Source organism: Pelmatolapia mariae, linkage group LG5 (assembly GCF_036321145.2).
Source record: "Pelmatolapia mariae isolate MD_Pm_ZW linkage group LG5, Pm_UMD_F_2, whole genome shotgun sequence".
NCBI classification, from domain to species: Eukaryota; Metazoa; Chordata; class Actinopteri; order Cichliformes; family Cichlidae; genus Pelmatolapia; species Pelmatolapia mariae.
In genome coordinates, this window is record NC_086231.1 from 2,744,066 (window position 1) to 2,761,702 (window position 17,637).

At 42.8% G+C, this 17,637-nt stretch overlaps 1 protein-coding gene across 10 annotated transcripts in view; it reads left to right on the forward strand.

Annotated features, from left to right (window-relative positions):
* LOC134627344 (dedicator of cytokinesis protein 3-like) overlaps positions 1 to 17,637 on the forward strand; it is a 252,523-nt gene that overhangs the window by 185,229 nt on the left and 49,657 nt on the right. For all 10 annotated transcript variants that reach the window (XM_063473338.1, XM_063473343.1, XM_063473339.1 and 7 more), the window contains 5 exons: positions 10,539 to 10,620; positions 11,785 to 11,845; positions 12,115 to 12,262; positions 14,716 to 14,804; positions 16,651 to 16,776. In XM_063473338.1, coding sequence (XP_063329408.1) covers positions 10,539 to 10,620; positions 11,785 to 11,845; positions 12,115 to 12,262; positions 14,716 to 14,804; positions 16,651 to 16,776 — 506 coding nt within the window. The remainder of the gene's footprint in view (positions 1 to 10,538; positions 10,621 to 11,784; positions 11,846 to 12,114; positions 12,263 to 14,715; positions 14,805 to 16,650; positions 16,777 to 17,637) is intronic.

Here is a 17,637-nt window from a genome sequence, read left to right on the forward strand (position 1 = left end):
TAAACTGGGAAGGAACTCTTGGAAACAGGAACATGGAAACTGAGAGATGCAGGAGGAAGTCTGATGTGTTTGAACAAGTCTGTTAGTTCTCTCTCCAACGATTCATTCAGGCTGAAGCGACACGACAACCAAGCAATTAACCAAAGCCCCATTTTTTTCAATAAGCACCGTGTATAAAAAAGAAAATCCAAAAAAAGAAGCGCAGTCCAAACGTCCCGAACTCACGCCACAGCCCCACACGCTCACACTCACTCACACTCCCAGCATGCACTGCAGAGAGAAAAGGAGACGGGGTCACAGCTGCCTGAAACTTTCTAAATAATGCTTCACCTTCTGAGACTGTTTGCCCTGAGAGGAGCTCTGATCGGTGCAACTAAAGCACCAGCCTGTGTGTATCCCTCTGAGGTGGAGGCTGAGGTTTGTGATGCGGTTAGATCTCAGCAGGCGACGTCTCTCTTTTCTTTGGTTTTCATCCCAAAAGTCATCCCAGTGTCTCTGTGGGGATTTTTTGACTCGAAGCTGAAACCTTTCTTCCCTCCTCGCAGTCGCCACAGGCACACTGAAGACTCTTAAATGCTTTGGGCATCAGCAAACAGTGTTTTATTGTCAGGAAGTCTAAAGTAATAACATTTTTTTTAAAAACAGTTCAGTTTTTAAAAGTTCAGGAAGCAGAAGACTCAAATTTCCTCCTTTTAAGCTTAAGCGCCTTTCATCAGATTGTTGCTTTGGGGTTTGCAGATTTCTTGTTTGAATTCAGGTCTAAGTGTTTCATCAGGATTTTGCAGAACTGGTGTTTTAGCAATAAGCAGACAGTTTCATGCTGAGCTCTCTGTGTCTGTGAGGCTTTTCTCTCACACTCCAAAGTTGTGTTTGTTTGGTTCATTTGCAATTAGAAATTTGCAGGTAGGTGAGAATCTGAGTGTGAATGGTTGTCCTTCTCTAGCCCTGTGATGGAGGGGCATCTCTCCAACGTGCACTCTTCCTCTCCAACGTGCACTCTTCCTCTCCAACGTGCACTCTTCCTCTCCATCAGTGTCAGCTGGGACTGGCTCCAGTCCTCCTGTGACCCTCTACAGGATTAAGTGGGTATACGTGGGTATAGCTAATGAAGGATGGAGTCATTTGGAGTAATTTCTTGTAAACACAAAGGCTAAAATGAGGCAGATGGTGTGAATTTCAATTAGTTCTTATTCTTAATGTAAAACCTAAAAGTACAGAGTTTGCCAAGAAAAACAAAGTGAGAACACGAAGCCGACGACTCAAAGCAAAGATGAGAAGAAGCTCAAAGAGACTTCAAAGTGATCGCCATGGCGATTGTACTCTAAAAACAAGAACAGGTAGAAACCATCCCGACTGCTCACCGCTGCCTTTGTTACTGTTGAAGTTCAGGCTCGGCAGACGCTCGGCTTTAACCACACACTGGGTTCTTTGCAAGCCGGCTGTCTGTGCAGACACTTGGAAAGACCTGCTGTTGTGTTGGTAGTTTAATGCAGTTGTGTCTGTCCTGGGCACAGTTTGCACTTAGTTTTTCATGCAATGAAACATTTGTCCAAGTCTCCACTCCTCAAGAGTTGCAGACAGCTCTGCTACTCCTTATGCAAAAAAAATACCTGCTGTCAGCATCAATGCTGGAATTTTACCCAGAAGACTGAGGTTCAAGGCGAATGCTGGACTTTGACTGTTTTACTCATTTCTAGACTTTTAGTTTTTACTCACTGCTTCCTCTGGGATTGGGTGTAAAATGAGGGATCTTCATCATGGAGCATCAGTGTTGTTTGTTGGTGTCCCACTGTTACACTGTGTTTGTTCAGGCATCAACACCTTGACACGGTGGCTACAGTGGTGTGAAAAAGTGTTTGTCCCCTTCCTGATTTCCTAATTTTTTGCATGTTTGTCACACTTAAATATTTCAGATCGTCAAACAAATTTAAATATTAGAAAAAGATAACTCAAGTAATTTTATTGTTAAGGGGGAAAGATCCAAACCTACACGGCCCTGTGTGAAAAGTGATTGCATGTTTTAGGTAGTGATGGTGGCATAAGACAGAGGCTGGAATTTCACTGTAAAACTGAGGTCCCAGTCCTGTGGTGCAGCATTAAGGCTTCTGTTTAACATTAATTTGAGCGTATTTGTGTGGTTGGTTTGGGAAGAGATTATGATTGGAGGTAACTCACTGCACTGGCTTCTGGTTACGTTTAGATATCAGTTTAAAATCTTGGCTTTTACTGTTGTGGCATTACCAGGTGAGGCCTCCACATCTTCTTGTGGCACCACGTACCCGTCTGAAAACTAAGATGGGCTGAACGTACAGCCAAAACTGTCGACTGTCAAAGTAGGCTGTTCCACAAGCTTCTCCTTGCACTCGTTCATTGTGGGATCCTTCAATAAACGTTTGTGTTTGTTTTGTTTTAATACCTCGGTGAAGCATTTTGTGACTGATTCTTGTCTTAAAAAGTGCTGTAAAAAAATGTACTCACTTACTTACTAAAATATGTTTAGCATGTTTGTTTACTGGAAACATGTTTTTTGTCATATGTTACAAACAGGTACAATATAAAACAAAACGTCTTCCCTCAAAATAGTGATGAAATGCAGTGTATTTGTATGGGAGGGGCATATTTTAGGAGAGAGGGCTGACTAATAACCATCTGTGATTAAAATGAACTAATACTGTGCAAGGCATGACCCCAGGATCCTGTTCTCACTGAGACATGATCTTCACACCAAATCAGAGAAGCCCACCCCTCTTTTATCAGCAGCTTCTTTAATGTCAGGCTGTTGTTCCTCTGTTCTGTGTAATGATAGCAGTCATGGAAAATTGGCTGCCTCATTCTGAGTCACTTTGCTCGAGCGAGTCGATTGAATACCTAAAATAATACTGTAAATATATGCAAGGTGTAGCCAGAGGGCTGTGCAGAATCACTGGCTGTAATGTGATGCAGTGAAATCAGCTGTTAAATCGGTTAAATTGAAATAGCTTCACTCTACTGAATTTGATAGAAGTAATAGAAGATAATTCAGCCGGCTCATGTGTTTGTATATTAATCCTTTGACTGGAAGGTTGTCGAGTCACTGCTTTTGTTTTTCTCTGTCCCAGATTGAGGAGTAGATACTGGAAACAGTGGGTGATCAGAGATTCCTCCTTTATGTGAAGTGAACTTTTCTGTTTTTAAGAATGTGATAAGTTTCTTTTTTATTGTGCTTTTATTTTTTCTATTTATGATATTTTTTATTGTTTTTATATTTTCCCCTATCAGTTTATGTTTTTACTGCAGTTTAAAGCCAAAACCTATAACTGGCATGACTTGTCTTGAATTATCATGTTTGATAATAATACAGACGATGCAACAACAATGAAGGAATATTAATTAATTAATTGTCTGTGTGACTTTGCAGAAAAAGAATAAAGGGTTGCATTAATGCTGTGAATCATACCACAGCACTAATAAACAGAAACCTCGTTGCGACACAGGAAGATCGGTGGTTGCAGTGAATTATTTGTACTTTCGTGACAGATTGCAGTGACCAGCTGGTCGCCAGAAGAATGATCATTTCAATCTAATTTAGAAATGTAAAGATTGGCAACACGTTGGAAACAATCTGAGTCAGTCTGTGACTCTCTTTGGGGACATGAAAGAATTGTTTCCATCTCCTTGTACGTTGCTTATATTCCTCTATAAAAGGATTTTCGAGCATCCATATCAATTTACAGTTTTGCAGGAATTTACAGGAGTTTCTGTTCCATGTGTATGAGATGCAGTCTGGACTCTGAATTTAAGTAGTTACTGGGAATTTCTGTGTATGGAAAGGACAGCAGATTTTTGCCAGTTTATCAGAGTTAATCACTGTATTACCACAAACAGACTGCAGACTGACATGTGTTAAATATTCCAATTCTTTGATCTTTGGGCTGAAGGAAGAACAACACTCGGTGTAAAAATGCTCCATCAACGATCTCTTTATTCCATACAATTCTCATTATTACGTACAACACTTTTGAGCATTAACCATCCGGAAGGGAGATGTGGACAGGAGGGTGTCCGCCAGATCTCGAAGTGTCTGAGCGTTTCTCACATTCTTATAGCTTCAGCCCCCCTCCAAACTAAGCATTCACATTCTTTTTCTCTTATGCGCCTAAGTGACGCCCTTGGCTTCCTGTTTTATCTCCTCCTGATGAGATGGGGCAGAAGACCTCTACGGTATGTTCTGTTCTCTTTGTAATCAGAAAAATAAGGCCATGATTCTCTGAAAACAGTACTTCTTATGAATCAGCCATATAATGCATCATAAACAATGTAATTCATTCACAATAAATCAGCAGTCTAATGTAATACAAATCAGTCTAATAAATGTAATAGTTATCACCTTCTTCTAAGTCAATAGTTAAATGCAACCTAAAACTACATAATGATTTCACAATCTTTAATTAGGGGTATAACGTGGCATAAGATAATATAATAATCTCACACATGTTAGTCATATTTTCTCACTGTCATATTGCATCACTTTGAAGATGGCAACTGGCTGCGAGTGGTCGCAGTAATTTCGGTGAATCCGCTGTCTCAAACCAGTGTTTCCTCTTGTGTGATTACTGCATTAAATAAACTTGTTTCCAGATCTGACGAGTTCACCAAAAAAAGAAATTAGCTCCAGAAATGAGTCAGTGCCTGCAGACCCCTCAGATCAATACAAATTTACATCAGAAAAAATATTTAAACGCTGCTTTGTCTGACAGCTGGGACTACTCCAGCTGTCAGAGGATGTTTCTGTAGCTGATTTCTCTCATCATAACATCTGTCCATCGCTGTCACTTCCACAGCTTGCTTGTGAAGCTTGGTAACATTTATAGGTAATGCAGGACTCCAGCCTCTGGTCCAAAACTTGTTCTTTATGGTTAAAAAAACCAAGATAGCGAGCGACTCACCAGACTTTAAAAACAGGGGTGCGCAAACATGGGACTGACGCGAGGTTATGTCCATCTTTTATACACCTGAGTCATCTTTTCTCACATAAAAATAAATATATAGACACAGTGGGTGATTCCTGCTAACGCTTTATGGACAGTAAGCTCATAACACAGTAAAAGATCTAGTATAAAAAAAAAACTAAACTAAAAAGTGTCAGTACATCAGGGGAAGGAGACTATGCAGGAGGAGATAGAAGTAGAAAATTACTATATTGTCCTGTTCTTATCAGATATTGATGAGAAAATCCTCATGACTGACGCATTTCCAAGTCCCTGTTGTATGTAGGAAATTTAAAGTAGGCAGTAAGACTCCAGTCTGGATCTCCTGACAGGTGAAAAATTTGTTCTTTCCCTTCCTCATGAAGTGTATCTGCGGTGCAGTGATGTGGTAGCGGCCTCAATAAGTGATTTTTATTAACGTGTGTTTGGACAAATTTCCTTTGATAAGCAAAGGTCATCCTGGCTGTGAGTGAGACTCTTCTGCCTGTACAGTATGTTTATATTTAGACTGAATGTCAGTGGTGTGGAAATAGTAATGGATTTCCATAAAGTGTATATGTGTGTGTGGGTTACCGCAAGCCCACAAGTGCATGCATGCGTACATATATGTGCAGTACAGCAGCTTATGTCTGCATATGCATGCAAGTATCCACATCTGTGTGCTGGGATGAGTTTGGATAGGTCAGGACATCTTCTGATTGCATCTGCATTGTTGATCTTCCCTCTTTCATATTGATGCAGCAATAAAGTTAATAAATTAACCGTGTGTGTGTGTGTGTGTGCGTGTGCGTGTTTCTCCTCCATAGATTCATCCCTCTTAGTGAATAGTCTCTGTCATATGTGTATGATTCATTCACTTGTTCCTGCTGCCACCCAAAGGGATAGTTACAAATAACTTCAGTGGATAAAAATTCCCCTCTTGCTGATGTGGGCAGTCTTTTATCCTTCAAGCTCGGGTCCTCTGCCTGAGGCCTGGGAGCTTGAGGGTCCTGCGCAGTAAATAGCTAGCTGGTTCCTAGGACTGCGCTCTTCTGGACAGAGATCTCTGGTATTGTTCCTGGAATCTGCTGGAGCCACTCGCCTAGTTTGGTGAGTGGCTCTTCTCTGAACCCTTGGTACTTCTCTAGCTTCTCCTGTTCCTTCTTCCTGATGTTGCTGTCATTCGGTGTCACTACATCTATCACTACGGCCGTCTTCTTCTGTTTGTCCACCACCATTTTGTCCGTCTGTATCTGGACGTCCCACAGGATCTTAGCTCGGTCATTCTCCATCACCCTTGGGGGCGTCTCCCATTTTGACCTCGGGACTTCCAGGTTATACTCGGCACAGATGTTCCTGTACACTATGCCGGCCACTTGGTTATGGCGTTCCATGTATGCCCTGCCTGCTAGCATCTTGCACCCTGCTGTTATGTGCTGGATTGTCTCAGGGGCATCTTTACACAGCCTGCACCTGGGGTCTTACCTGGTGTGATAGACCCCAGCCTCTATGGATCTTGTACTCAGAGCTTGTTCTTGTGCTGCCATGATTAGTGCCTCTGTGCTGTCTTTCAGTCCAGCTTTGTCCAGCCACTGGTAGGATTTCTGGATATCAGCCACCTCCTCTATCTGCCGGTGGTACATACCGTGCAGGGGCCTGTCCTTCCATGATGGTTCCTCCTCTTCCTCCTCTTTCTTGGGTTTCTGCTGCCTGAGGTATTCACTGAGCACGCTGTCAGTTGGGGCCATCTTCGTGATGTATTCGTGGATGTTTCTTGTCTCATCCTGGACTGTGGTGCTGACACTCACCAGTCCCCTGCCTCCTTCCTTCCGCTTAGCGTACAGCCTCAGGGTGCTGGACTTGGGGTGAAACCCTCCATGCATGGTCAGGAGCTTCCTTGTCTTAATGTCAGTGGCTTCTATCTCCTCCTTTGGCCAGCTTATTATCCCAGCAGGGTACCTGATCACGGGCAGGGCGTAGGTGTTGATGGCCCGGATCTTGTTCTTACCGTTCAGCTGACTCCTCAGGACTTGCCTGACCCTCTGCAGGTACTTGGTGGTTGCAGCTTTCCTAGTGACTTCTTCATGGTTCCCATTTGCCTGCGGGATCCCCAGGTACTTGTAACTGTCCTCTATGTCTGCAATGTTGCCTTCTGGTAGTTCAATCCCCTCAGTTCTGACTACCTTCCCTCTCTTTGTTACCATCCGACTACACTTCTCCAGTCCGAATCACATTCTGATGTTTTTGCTGAACCAGCTGCTGATTGATGAGAGATACCCAGAATGGCTAACTGAAAGCCAGACACTCTTAATCCCCAAGGATCCCCAGAAGGGACCGGTCCCATCCAACTAGCAGCCAATAACCTGCCTCAGTACCACACACACACATAAAAATGAGAGAAGAACACGCCGTCTTCTCTTGTTCCTTCTTCCCTACATAACAAATAAAATGTTCTTATTTTGTCCAATATATCATTGTTTTCTTCCTTGAATCAAACTCTGAATGAAAAAACAACCAACAATAATATTTAAAGAAAAAAAACAGGATTTAGGGCTGAATGTAAAAACCATATCTCACTCTTTCTTTGTGCGTCCTCACCCCCACATCTTCCACTAAGTCACAGTGTCCCAGTGTTTGAGGAGAAATACATATTTATTGTCTCTTGTTGTATTTGTTTGGCCCACGGTGTCTCTGGGGGATTAGAATAAATTGTTCCATTTAAAGAGCCAGACGTAGTGTGTGTCTGTGTTGTAGGGATTTGTGGGTCCTCGTTGTTGTTTGCATATTACCTTACACTATTAGCAATAACCTCAGAGTCTTATCATATGTGGTGGTGGGTAATCTGCTGAGTAATAAAAACTATATGAGGAACAATATTCTATAATGAGATACTGTATTTACCAGAAAACACATTCAGCCTGTAAGTCGGGCCGTTTATGTTAATGAGGAAGTTCAGTTAGAGAATTTCTAACGATTGGTGTGTGAACACATCGTCAGCCAACAGCTCATGTTTCAGATGATTTATTACAGCAGCAGAAAATAGTTTTAGTTTGTCATCAAGGCTCTGAACTCATCACTTCACACAAATATGGCAGAAATCCGTGAGTGTTGAGTAAATTGAGCGTACAGGTGGACGCAGAGCACCGGCACTTCATTAGACCCGTGAGCTGGGAGCGCATGTTTGATGTGTGACGATGTAGATGGTGTAGCTCAACGTGTCAGCCTGATCAAACTCGCAGGTTTCACTCCATGCACTCAGACATTTTAAAGGAAATAAGATCATGTAAAAACTAGAATTTGCATTTTTTGAGTTTATATTTTGATTAGTGTTGTTACAACAATCTGTTGCACAGGTGGCAGCATGTGCAATCTACTCTGGGATTTACCTCGTAATGTAATCACTTCTCTTCCCTGCAAAGTCAGCTGATATCGGCAGCATTTCGAACCTCCACATAATCAGCAATCAGCATCTTCATTCCTTCATTTTGTTGTCTTTACCTGAGCTGAAAGCCAGCTGTGCCGTTTCTGAGCATTGCTCTCCTCACCTCAGTGTTTTGAAGCAGGTGCGTCTGAAGCCGAGCTCTTCAGCAGACCCTTATTATCACCACGGCAGAGAAGTTTCCCGATGTAAAGGCCATTGTCTCTGCCACCTCACTACGTGTGCTGAACACTGATGCAGGCCTGCAAATATTCTGCTAGTGCAGCTCAGAGGGAAACTGACTCACTGAGAATCGCTGCTTTCATTTTTCTCTGTTGTCTAAAGAAAAGGAACCAGGAATGGAGGCAACATATTAAACAGGGAAGGGTTTTATTTAACAGTGCTAACTAAGTGATGGCTTCAGTTGCAAAACTAATAAAATGAGAGTAGATAATACTCTAATGCACTGTTTCACTGTCAGAGCGTTCGTCCTCTGATTTTTCTCAGCTCAGTCTTGTCCAAAAGAATGAGGAACACTTTCTCCATCGCTCGTCTGCTTCTTACACTTATTAATTTGCGGGAAACTTTTGTCCTATGCATCGTAAAATTGAGGTACAAACCGAACTTGAGCAGATAAAGGAATAGACAGAGAAAATCAGGCCCTCGCTGCTCCATCTTTCATGCCCATAAGTCTGTAGGTGCATGAAGCAAATGGGAAATACAGAGAAGTGCAGTGGATGGTGATGGAGAGATGGAGAGATGAAGGGCTCATTAGGTGGGTAAGTGCTCTCAGAAGTGGCAGCTGCTCAAGCAGTTTTTGAAGGCAGAAGAAAAAGGATTTCGCTGACTGAACCGAGTTCAGAAACTCCACCAGGAGAAGATTGTGGATTGAGATTTTCTGGCTGGCAGTCGAAGAGCCAGACAGTTTTGTTGGAGGCATCCAGACTCAGACTTTTCTAGTGTGCTGTAAAAATATTAGAAGCTAAAATATAACCTTGGTCCCACTCGTTTATCATTTGCTTAAACAGGCATGTCTGTGGTAGGAATATGTTGACTCGTATCTAATTATCTAACATCCTTTTAAATGTAACCCTCAGTCCATTACAGAGTCTAGGACTGTTCATGAAGCTCATAAGATAACACTGTTTCCTTGTTTCTGTCATAAAGACATTCAACGACTGTGGATCAGCTTATTAAACATGGCCAAACTTTCATTAATGAGGACCGGCGATGTACAAATAATCGCTGTGAGCCAAAAACTCAGACTTTAGTTTGTGCTAAACACTCTGTTTCAAAAGCCAAATATATAAGGCTGAATATCCCTGTCAGCTAATATTTGTATATTGATATTGTTGATTGATATCGAAATATCATTCCCGATCTGGATTCCCGTTTTGTGCCTCCGTATCTCGATTTTCTGGCATCTGCCCTGAGGCGACCTCGCGTGATGTAAGACCTGCCTGCTTTAAGACTGACGGGCATCAAAAATAACATGACAGTAAGTCAGCGAGTATCAGTGCATTTATGTGCAGCTCGCTCCTGTCAGACGTACTTATGATTCGAGAAATCTTCTAATGTGTCTGAGGCACGACGGGGCTGAACAAAGGCCCGTCAGCTCCGTCACGTTTCCCTGGATAAATATGGGTTAAAAGAACAGAGTCGCTGACACCAGCAGACAATACTTTGCTGTTCCCTGAAGCGAAAAAGGCTGAGACATGCTGCTTTAGAGTTTCCTCACTGCTGGCACTCCCGGGGAAAAGGCTTGAGCAGAAATCCAAAAGAATTTTTATCTCTTTCGGAAATCCCTCGAGGAGACGGAGAGAGGGCGCCGGGGGTAAATTGCCAGCGGTTAGAGCTTCTCAACCTCAGGCTTGAGCAGCGTGTGCAGTTGACATCTGGCTGATATGATGAACATTTAAAGAAAAACAGAAGTTTTTTAAGTTTTATTCACAGACTGCCAGATAAAGCCATCTGGCAGAGTCTGTTAATAAAAAAAAAACTGTTGTTGCATCAGTGGAGAGAGACGCCACACACTGTTTCCTTTATCTCCTTTTCTCAGGTCAAATATCAGCGATAAAGCAGCACACGGTCAGAGGCGGTGACAACCTGATCTCACTGAAAAATATCGTTTTTACTAAAACTAACCAAAGTGGCTGTTGATTGTGTTTTTTTAGTGAGAAGTTCATGGTGAGACTGAACAAGAACGGAGGTCCAAAGAATCCAGAGAAGGTGGACCGGCTGTGCGCCCTCTTCACGGTAACAACAGCGCACACACACACACACACACACACACACACACACACACACACACACACACACACGTTTAATGAAACTCGTGGTGCAGTGATGGTGTTTCGTCTAATTTAAGAAGTGAACAGTTGAAAAACTGAGGCTCTAAAAGTGAGGAAGCATTGCCCCCTGTTGCTCTGCAGCAGAATCAGTCTGGTGCATTTTTTCTGCACTAAAGCTCCCAACGTTCGCTGATGCAGTTATTTGAATTCTTCAGTGATTATAAGGTGAATGCATTATTTAAATGTAAGTCACAGGGGGGAGATGAAACCAGACCTGCTTAAATGAATTAAGCTGGTTAAATCTGAGCGTTCTTGTTTCAACCCGAGCTAGAATCAGTCCATATATGTCTAAATTACACACATATTTATAAAATTAATAAAACAATCCACTGATGCAGCAGTCTAAGCAGAGCTTCTTAGTCCTCCTGTCTCCCTGGGCCACCTCCTCCAGCTCTTCCAGGGCCTTCCCAAACCCAGGACAAGCTGATCTTTACAGCCTGTCCTGAGCCCTCGAGTTTCCTGACATACCTGAACAACTGGCTAATTTTCATGAAGCTCCTCAAACTAAATATCTCTAAAGCTGAGCCCAGTCAGAAGCTAATTTCCTCTGAAGTCTTATTCTTAGCTCGTGAGCCATAAGTGAGAAACATAGACCGACCAATAACAACTTCACCTACCCGCTCAGTGAGTGGTACAGCATCCACATCAGTCTGTCTGGCAGTCTCCTGCTCCAGTCTTCCTCAACTCATGAACAAGATCCAGAGAAACTTGAACTCCTTAACTTGGGGCAGGAAATCATTCCTCTCCCGGAGTGTTAGAAACCACGATTTTCCTGCTGAGAAGCAGTGCCTCAAGGTGGAAGTGTTAATTATCATTCCAACTGTGTTGCATTTGGCTGCAAAACCTCCCCAGCTGGAGCTGGAGATCACCTCTGACTGGAGCCAGCAGCACCATCATCTGCAAAAAAAAGCAAAAGATGTGATCCAGGAGCTCCTGGCTCCACATCGGAATTCTGTCCATAAAAGTTATGAACAGAAACTCAGAGCACAAACCTTCTTTAATTGTAAGAAAAGCTGAAGCAGGTGGATGATGATAACTTGATGATGATACTTTTTTCTTTTTCTCACAGGATCTGAGTAACAAAGACATGAAGAGAGATCTCTATATTGTCTCACAAGTTATCAGGACAGGTAAGTTATGTTATGTAGGTGGACACAGTTCCTGCAGAAATGCCTCGAGGAGACGGAGAGAGGGCAGAATAACTTTGTCAAGTTTATAATGTGCACCTTTATTAACCTGAAATACCATTCGGATTAAAATAGAAAGAAATGAATGGAATAAGCATGTGTGAGATGAATGTCCTTGCAGTAAACCAACATTCTCTAGTCTTATTCTTTGCTGTCGTATGGATGGAACAGGAGCCTTTCTCATTATGTGACGTACACGCTTCTGGTTACAGGTCGAATGCTGCTGAACGACAGTAAGAAGGGTCCTCTGCATGTTCAGTACCGTCGACCGTATGGCTGTGCAGTCCTGGCCATGAGCGACGTGCTGCAGACCATCTCAGAGCTCAAAGAGGAGAAAGATTTTGTCCTTAAAGTGTACACGTAAGTGTCTGCACTCACAGATAACGAGGGAAGAGAAAATACTGAGGGTTCACCACAAGTAAAGGCCTGTTTAGACTCGCAGCACAGGACTCGAACCTGTGGTGAAGCAGTGACACAGACATGAGTCGCTGGTGTTGATCGATGATGTTACAGGAGACATAAGCAGACATATGAATCCTGAATGAAGTGTACAGATCTCAGGTTTAGTTGCTGGCACTTCGTTGGACAGATGGACAATGACCCAACAAAACAAAGTGCAAATGCAACCCCGGGTTTAGGAAGGTAAAGAAGAGCCAATCAGCTGATCTCAAACCTGCCAGCATTTCATTTACAGAGGAGAAAACTAAAGGCAGGAAGAACCAACAGCTGAACACAGCTGCAGTAAGAAGCTGGCAGAGTTACGAAGGAGGAAACACACTTACTCGTAATGAGTTTGGACTTGAGAAGGTCGGCACCTGTAAGGGATTCTTAACGAAATATTTAAAAAGTAAACAAAATGTTTACTTTTTAAATATTTTTGTTACGATTATGCTGATATGTCCAGGTACATGTGACCCTCGAAATAAGTGGACTGTTGTTTTTTTGGTAAAGTCCTGATATTAAAGCTAAAAGTCTTTGTTTTAAATCCATATTTATTATATTACTGTATGTTTGAGTGAACTAAAATAGCAAAAGTGCCCCAAAATATCAGCTTACAGCACATACACCCAGAGCTCAGAGATGATATTTTCTTTTTGGAAAATCATATTGTCCTACTCTAAATATTTCTGGGCTGATAGAAAAGGTCAGAGAGAGAAAGAGGAGAAGGTTAAAGATAAGCGAGCTGGAGAGACAAGAGTGGGGCATGCCATAAACTTTTATTATAGCTTTACTTCTGTTCTTATCTCTCTGTCACCACCAGCCTCTTCTTTTTTCTCTCCTTTCCTTATTTGTATTTTTCTCTGATGTTGTGCTGAGTAAAGGAAGAGAGACCGAGAGTGGCTGCACACAGCCTCCTCACTGTCAGTGCAGTCTGTGACGTCAGCAGCTGTTCTTTCACTCACACGCAAAGTCGATGGTCGGCATTAGGGACTACCCCTCAGCTGAAACCTCTAAAAACATGCCTGCAGGATCTGCGTGTGTGTGTGTGTGTGTGTGTGTGTGTGTTTGATGCCTCAGTCTTAGCTGAACTGCTCGGGTCGGTTCACGGGGGGTTAGACATCTCCTTCTCAGGCTTGTGTTCCAGCATCGTGTGACGTTAATGGGACCGAAATCATCAGTTTGTTAGAATCAGCCGAGGAAAATGTAGATCCACACGTTCACTCTGAAGAAAGACGAGTAAATTAAGAGTGGAACGAGCGAATTGTTTTATTGGATGGGGCTATTTTATGTTAATACAAAAATCCAGCTGCTTGACACAGCGTGGCTCATCCACTGTATTATCTGCAAATAGGTCTGCTAGTTGCTGCTGTCTTTTTCTTTTTTCCTCCTGTTGTTTCCTTGATTAATCAGTCGATTTGTAAAACTGTGAAAATGCAATTTCCTGACCTCTAAATGGCTCAAAGATGCCATCAAAGGTTGTTTAATCTGACCTTTGGTCTAATCTAAAAACTGTTTTCCCTTTATGAAACAAAAAATGAAAAAAAAAAGTATGATTTGGCCGAGAACAGCAGTCTCTAGTGCACAGAAGTGTGCAATGCAAATAGAGATGTTACATTTTCCAACAAAACCACAGAACCAAAGATGCATTTCCACAAAAATGCGGCAGGTTGGCATGAAGTCCAGGTGAAGATGATCTGCACACAGACAAATGTTTTGTTGCATTTTTGGAGTAGCAGCAGGAGTGAAAGGGAAGCCTACAAGATGGTAGTGAACCTGCTGCCATGTATGTTTGGAGATGATGACACCGACAAAAAGACAGGAGGCCCGGCTGAAGATATAAAGATCCACACTGGGAGTGAGCAGGATGGATGGGATTTGAAATGAATATGATGAAGTTCGAGCTCCATGCAGAAGAAGAGAAGATTTGTGGATGTGAAGATTCAGAGGACAGATGTTTGGTGTGACAGGAGAACAGACAACAGAGAGGGAGAGATGGAGACAGCTGATTTGCTGTAGAGACCAACGAAGAGATGGAAGAATTTTAAAAAAAGTATTATCCATGGACCTGCTCCAATTTCTCCGTGTATTTAAGCTCCAAAATTTCCCCTCCCTTCCTCTGACATGTCAGCGCTGCTGCTCTGCCTTGCTACCTGTCGTTCACCTCACCACCCCAGCATCCACCTGTAGACCACTCCCCAATTTTATATTTTGTATCATATTTGCAATGATTGATGACACGTACACCCCAAACTCTGGCAAAATAACTCGATTTCAAAAGTCCATTATATCCAACTGAACTTTTGTTGTATAAAAACACAAGTTACAAATATATCGTTATCCTTTATAGGACATTGTTTTTTGTTGCTCTCCAGGTGTAACAATGAGAATGAATGGTACCAGATCCATGAGAACATCATCCGCAAGTCCAGCACCAAATACACGGCACCCAGCACCAACTACGGTAGGAGAGACCGAGTCTTTGTGTACCCTGAGTTTGGATGATCGGACCCAACAAACTGAGTGTGGGATAAAGAGCACATCCCTGATTTATGCTCATAGTTACATTTAAGAATAAATAACTTGTTAATAGCTAATATCTCAAAGATCTCCACTTTCTTTCATGCATACTTTTCTGGGTCTGAATCCCGAACAAGCCCCTAAACTGTTATGTTCCCTGAAACGGGCTACAGGATGAGGGGAGTAACAGTAGAGCAGCGGTTCCCAACCTCCAGGCCACGGACTGGTACTGGTCCGTGAGTCGTTTGGTACCGGGCTGCGAGAGTGGAGGCTCGGGTGTGAAATGTATGGTTGGTTTCCTTGGGTCTTTCCCCGTCTAATGAATAAATCTTCTTTTTTTGGTATCGGTACTGGTTTTATTTTGTTGTATTTATGACACCTTAAAGGCCGGTCCGTGAAAGTATTGTCGGGTATAAACCGGTCTGTGGCGCGAAAAAGCTTGGGGACCGCTGGCCTACAGGATGAGGGGAGTAACAGTAGAGTATCCATGTGAAAGAAAAGGTGAAAAAGATTACAAACGCAATCCTGATTTTATTAAAAGCTCTAACTTAAAGATCTGGCTTTGCCTCTATGCCCTAAATAATCCAGAAATAAAAGAAAAGCATCAACAAACAGAGATTGGAAATAAAAATGAAGAATCTGCACCTCAACAACACAAAAGAGGAAAAAAAACCCACTCTGCACACAGGAGGTCACAGTTACTCACTAGTAGCTTGACATAATTAAAATACAACACACGGCTAAGGCTACTGTACGTCTCACCCTGAGGAGAGGCGGAGCTGCTCTCCTCCCCAGCTCTTACACTGTAGGGCTGATTGATCGCAGAGTGCAGCCAGCTGTGCCCTCACTCCACTGGAAATGACGGGCAACCCAGCTATGGTAAGAGAGGAGGCATAAAGGTTAGCAACACCCAAACAACACAGCAGGCTTGCTACAGGTATATCACAGCACAATTTATTGTCCTAAAAGTATATATTTTTTTATTCTACTGGATTTTTTTGTCCAGGTGAATTATTTTGGCCACAAAACCCAGAAGCAGATAAGTTATCCTTGCAGGATTACCCTGCAACATTAGCAGTGTGGTGGTGTTTTTGTGAACACAGCAGCCGAGGGTGGAGGCAATTTCTAGCACTCAGTTATTGCTCCAGCCCGCCGATGTTCTGTGTGGACCGTTTCTTCCAGTCACTTTATTACTTCTGTCAAAGCACAGAGGGGAGGAGCAGATTTTAGTCCTGCAGCACTCGTGACTCGTTTTATTTCATCGCTGATGAGTCAGCCGGCATTTCAGGAACACTAAACAAAAACCTCAGAGTTCCCAGGAGCAACTTATTTAGATTAGAGCATCTGACTGACACATGCAAGTCATCGCACTGACATCAGCGGGAAAATCATATTAATTGGTGTCACTGTGGAGGACTCTCCTCTGCCCCAGTGTTAAAGTCTGTGAACTCCCATGGCCCCGCACAGATATGTGTCTTTAAAAACATAATCCAGCAGGTGAAGGCATGAACCCAGACTAACAGGCTGAGAGTCTGCTGGAAAAGCAGTTTGGCAACGTTTAGCATGCGTTGAAATGTTTGTTCTGATTCTGGGAGATCAAACGAGCTCTGCAGCTTCAAAACTCTGTTTAGACTTTAAGTTTATCTGAGTTTTATGTGTGGCCTAAAGGCTGTGCTTTTTAAATAGGGCACTTTTTTCTGTCTTCTTCCTTTGCTTTTATCCATCTCTCCACCCATCTTCTTTTTCTGTCAACCCACTCGTTCCCATTTCTTCCCCTTCACATCCTGCAGGGCTGATCATCTCCCTGCAGCTGCTGCGGGGCGACATGGAGCAGGTCCGCAGAGAAAACCCGCTCATTTTCAGCAGGGGGGTGGCCATCACACGCAAACTGGGATTCCCAGATGTCATCATGCCCGGTGAGTCACGTATCCAGCTTCATGTAGGCCTACCCATCACAGCGCAGCGGGCTGTCCACCTCAACACTTCTATTCTTAGTTTACGTAACCACACAGCAGAGATGGACTCCATGAATAACACGTAAAATAAATAAAAACAACAATTCAGGTTTAAATGACGTAAATGGGTCAGACAGGAATAGAAAAAGTGCTGAATGTCTGGGCGGGTTTTTGTATATCTCTACCTTCTGCTTTTGAAGAAGGGAGCAAAAACACGTACCTGTTGAGCTGAAGCACAGAGAAAAGGTGCAGTGCTGCAGGTGTTCTTCTCAAGCAGGCATTTTGTAAACAGTTTTATTTCTTGCAGCTATAAAAATCTTCAAAAGCTTTATGTGGCTTTCAAAGAGGCCTTTGGATCAATGTCCAAGTTCCAAATAAAGAAAGAGAATTTAGATTTGAGGTCCAGGATCCCTGAAAATAAACAAGTGACTTCAAGGCTGGACAGATGGACAGAACCACAGAAACTGATCTGCGCTCCCTCCTGCCGGGCTGCTGCTTAATTTAGATTCCTACATGGGAGGAACAAAGGAGCGAATCTGGTTTTTCCAGCAGGAACCTCTCCAAAGCATTGGTTGAAGTAAACAGAGTTTCCCAGAATTGGACCCGCTTTCTGATATTCCTGTATTAGCTTCCTTTTCTGAGAGCTATAAATCCATCACAGGGAGACAGAAAGACCGAATGTGTCAGTTTGCATCTCTCCACTGACTTCAATTTAATTACAGTGGAGCTTCTCCTCCTGTAATATGTTAAAATGTTTGTGAAGACCTTCAAAGCTGTAAATGTGTTATTATTTAATAACTCAATAAACTGAGTTACAGGCTT